Source organism: Sapajus apella, unplaced genomic scaffold (genome assembly GCF_009761245.1).
Source record: "Sapajus apella isolate SASKATOON/1434 unplaced genomic scaffold, GSC_monkey_1.0 scaffold137, whole genome shotgun sequence".
In the NCBI taxonomy this organism is placed as follows: Eukaryota; Metazoa; Chordata; class Mammalia; order Primates; family Cebidae; genus Sapajus; species Sapajus apella.
In genome coordinates, this window is record NW_022437077.1 from 1,464,474 (window position 1) to 1,468,853 (window position 4,380).

General features: G+C 47.4%; 2 protein-coding genes across 4 annotated transcripts in view; one reads left to right on the forward strand and one right to left on the reverse strand.

Annotated features, from left to right (window-relative positions):
* Positions 1–4,380, reverse strand: part of SNX21 (sorting nexin family member 21) — a 39,161-nt gene that overhangs the window by 24,234 nt on the left and 10,547 nt on the right. The gene's annotated exons all lie outside the window — the stretch shown is intronic.
* ACOT8 (acyl-CoA thioesterase 8) overlaps positions 1–4,380 on the forward strand; it is a 10,479-nt gene that overhangs the window by 2,931 nt on the left and 3,168 nt on the right. For all 3 annotated transcript variants that reach the window (XM_032263575.1, XM_032263577.1, XM_032263576.1), the window contains one exon: positions 702–927. In XM_032263575.1, the coding sequence (XP_032119466.1) occupies positions 702–927 (226 nt within the window). The remainder of the gene's footprint in view (positions 1–701; positions 928–4,380) is intronic.

Genomic DNA, 4,380 nt, shown 5'->3' on the forward strand with positions numbered 1-4,380 from the left:
GGGAGGTGGAGGTTGCAGTGAGCCAAGATCACACCACTGCACTCCAGTGTGGGTGACAGAGCAAGACTCCATCTCAAAAACCAACAACAACAACAACAAAAAGCAAGCTTTGAATAAATAGCCTTTGTTCTCCAAAAAGAACAGCAGCAAAGTAAACAGTAAACAGGCAGCAGGCTAGATTTACTGATCTGGAATAATGGTTTGGGACTGATGACAAGATCCCAAGCACAGATAGAGCAAGACAGAAGCAAGGAGTATTAATTTTATTTTACAAACACTTACAGAGCCCTCAGTATATGCCAGATATTATTCTAAACACTTTACAACTATGGACTCATTTAATTATCATTCAAATCCTGTAAGGTGTGAGTACCATGATGATCTCCAGTTTGCAAATGAGCACAGTCCCCAGAGAAGTGAAGAGTCACACAGCTGGTGAGTGGCAGAGCCAGGATTTGAATGCAGGGAATCTATCAATGTCTCTGCTGTTTGTGCTATTAGAGAGGGGCTCCACCTGCACAGGGAGCAGCCTGATGACAGGACCTGGTGGTCTCTCTGTATCCCTAGTGCCTGGACCTTAGCAGACCTCAGTTAGTAGTTACCGAGCTGAAATGGAATGGAAGATGAGTAGCAGAGTGCCTGTCAGGCGTTGTGATGATGACGGGACCTGTGGACCCACTGTGCCCTTGTGCCCACTGCAGGGGACCCAAAGGTGCCAGTACTGTACCAGGTGGAGCGGACGCGAACAGGGTCGAGCTTCTCGGTGCGCTCTGTGAAGGCCGTGCAACATGGGAAGCCCATCTTCATCTGCCAGGCCTCCTTCCAGCAGGCCCAGCCCAGCCCCCTGCAGCACCAGTTCTCCATGCCCACAGTGCCACCGCCAGAAGAGCTGCTTGACTCTGAGGCCCTCATTGACCAGTATTTAAGGTGAGAGACCTGGAGGCTCCAGGGCAGATTTTTCAAAATATAGCTGCTATCCGTTTGTGGGTCATGGAATTGTTTAGTGGGTCTTGACCAGAATTAAAAAAATATAGACTAGAAAAGAAGATATTGGAGTGAATAATATGTATATATTAAAGGCAGGAATCCTTTTGTGAAACTTGAGGTTCAGTTGTGTGTGTTTCTGATATGTGTCTATATTGGGTCATGGCATAAAATGAAAGGCTTGGCTGGGTGTGGTGGCTTACACCTATGACCCCAGCACTTTGGGAGGCCAAGGCAGGAGGATTGCTTGAGACCAGGAGTTGGACACTAGCCTGGCTAACATAGCAAGACTCCATCTCTAATTTAAAAATAAAATAAGGCTAGGGCTGGGTACGGTGGCGCGTGCCTGTAATCATAGCACTTTGGAAAGCCCAAGAGGGAAGATCACTTGAGCCCAGGAGTTCAAGACCAGCCTGGGCTACATGGTAAAACCCCATCTCTACAAAAAATACAAAAATTAACAGGTGTGGAAGCACATGCCTATAGTCCCAGCTACTTGGGAGGGGGAGGCAGAGGCTGCAGTGAGCTGAGATTGCGTCATTGCACTCCAGCCTGGGCAACAAGGGCAAGACTCCGTCTCAAAAAATATATGTGTGTGTATGTGTGTGTGTACACACACATACACACACGTCTCTCTCTCTCTCCATATATATATATAAAATTTGAGACAGAGTCTTGCTCTTGTTGCCCAGGCTGGAGTGCAGTGATTCAATCTTGACTCACTGCAGCCTCCATCTCCTAGGGTCAAGCCCGCCTCAGCCTCCGAAGTAGCTGGAATTATAGGCACCCGCCACCACACCTGGCTAATTTTGTATTTTTAGTAGAGATGGTGTTTCTCCATGTTAGTCAGGCTGATCTCAAACTCCTGACCTCAGGTGATCCACCTGCCTCAGTCCTCCCAAGGCTTAGGGGACTAGGGATATATATATAAAATCCCCAGTCCCCTAAGTGATTCCCTCTCTGCCCTCAGGCCCCTGGTCCAGCAGCTTAGGACTTAATGTGCGCCAGGAGTGAGTGTCCTCTAGGACTCTGCAGCAGAGCTATGGCCTATATTTGATTGGTCACCGTCTTTGCCTTAGTGCATTTTGTGTTTTTTTTGAGATGGAGTCTTGCTTTGTTGCCCAGGCTGGAGTGCAGTAACACAATCTTGGCTCACTGAAACCTCTGCCTCCTGGGTTCAAACAATTCTCATGCCTCAGCCTCCTGAGTAGCTACGATTACAGGCTGAGACGTGTGTGTGTGTGTGTGTGTGTGTGTGTGTGTGTGTACATACACATATATACATGCCGCCATGCCCAGCTAATTTTTATATATATTTTTCAGTAGAGATGGGGTTTTGCCATGGTGGCCAGGCTGGTCTTGAATTCCTGACCTCAAGTGATCTGCCCGCCTTGGCCTCCCAGAGTGCTGAGATTACAGGTATGAGCCACCAAGTCTGGCTACATGTTTTTATGTATATAAAACATATGTACAAAAATACAAATATGCATTTCCCCCTAACCATTAGACCACCAGGGAGCATGTTAGAGATTTGGAATACCTGGTAAAATATATTTATTTGGACCACGTAATAATGTTTGAAAATGCTAATGCAAGGGAAAGCTCTGGGTCCAGACACAGGACAGACATGGATTCTGGCCAGGGCTGTGCCTTTGTTAACGCTCACCTGCTGTGGGACATTGCCCAATTCCCCAGGCTCTCAGGGCCCTAGTTTCTTTTCCTAAAAAATGGGAATGCTCATTTCTGCCCTGCTTACTTCTTAGCTGTATCATAAGGAGAGAGGGTCTCTATTCTTGTGCTAGACACTGGGAAGGCAACAGGGTATGATGGAATGGGTGTGGGTTTGGGAACCTGAAAGGCCTGGATTCAATTCTAGACTTTGTCCCTACTAGCTGTGTGAATTTGGGCAGGTTGCTTTCCCACTCTGAGCCAGTGCTCTTAATTATAAAATGGTGCTAATCATATTCCTACGTCATAAGGCTGCTGTGAGGATTCAATGAGATAAGAGAGATAAGGCACTTAGTGTGCTAGTACTAACTAGCGCAATGGCAGTAAATTGTAGTTATATCACTTAACAGGAAAAACACAGGGCCTGGTGTGTGCTTGCAATTCGACAAATGTTTGCTGAAATGAAAGGAAGGCACTGTTAAAGGACCCTAAATTGAGATCTGTGCTGTTCAGTAAGGTAGTCTCTAGCCACTTGTGGCTATATTACGTTAATTAAAATTAAATAGGGCCAGGTGCAGTGACTCATGCCTTTAATCCCAGCACTTTGGGAGGCTGAGGCAGGTGGATCACTGAAGGTCAGGTGTTCGAGACCAGCCTGGCCAACACGGTGAAACCCCCATCTCTATTAAAAATACACACACACACACACACACAAATTAGCTAGGAGTAGTGATGTTCCTGTAAACTCAGGAGGCTGAGGCAGGAGAATCGATTGGACATGGGAGGCAGAGGTTGCAGTGAGTTAAGATTGAGCCACTGCACTTCAGACTAGGCAACAGAGTGAGACTCCATCTAAAAAAAAAAAAAAAAAATAGAACAATTCTGTTCCTTAGTTGCATTAGCCACATTTCAGGTGTGGCTAGTGACTACCATTGTAGGCAGTGCATATAGGCATTCCATCATCACAGAAGGTTCTATTGGGCAGCACTCTAGCGGATGGGGGTGAAAATGGCAGTACCTGTGCAGAGCACTATGGGTGCTTGTCACCGTATGGAAGGGAATTCCATGGAATGAGCTCCTCCCCTTGGGGGAACACAATGCTCCCTACTGTGTAGGGTTAGGTAACTCAGGCCAAGTCAGGCAGCCCATTTCTTGAGTGTTTAGAATAATGAAGTAACTGGGCACAGAGGCTCATTCCTTTAATCCCAGCACTTTGGGAGGCCGAGGTAGGAGGATCACTTGAGGCCAGGATTTTGAGACCAGCCTGGGCAACATAAAGAGACCCCATCTCTACAAAAAAAAGTAAAAATATTATCTAGGCACAGTGGCATATACCTCTAGTCCCAGCTACTTGGGAGGCCAAGGCAAGAGGACGGCTTGAGCCCAGGAGTTGGAGACTGCAGTGAGCTTACTGCACCACTGCACTCCATCCTGGCTGAGAAGATGACCCTGTCTCTAAAAAAATAAAAAATAAGCCGGGCCCAGTGGCTCATGCCTGTGATCCCAGCACTTTGGGAGGCTGAGGCGAGCGGATCACGAGGTCAGGAATTCGAAACCAGCCTGGCCAGCATGGTGAAACCCTGTCTCTACTAAAAATACAAAAATTAGCCGGCATGGTGGCACACACTTGTAGTCCCAGCTACTTTGGGAGGCTGAGGCAGGAGAATCGATTGAACCCAGGAGGCGGAGGTTGTGGTGAGCCAAGATCGTGCCACTGCACTCCAGCCT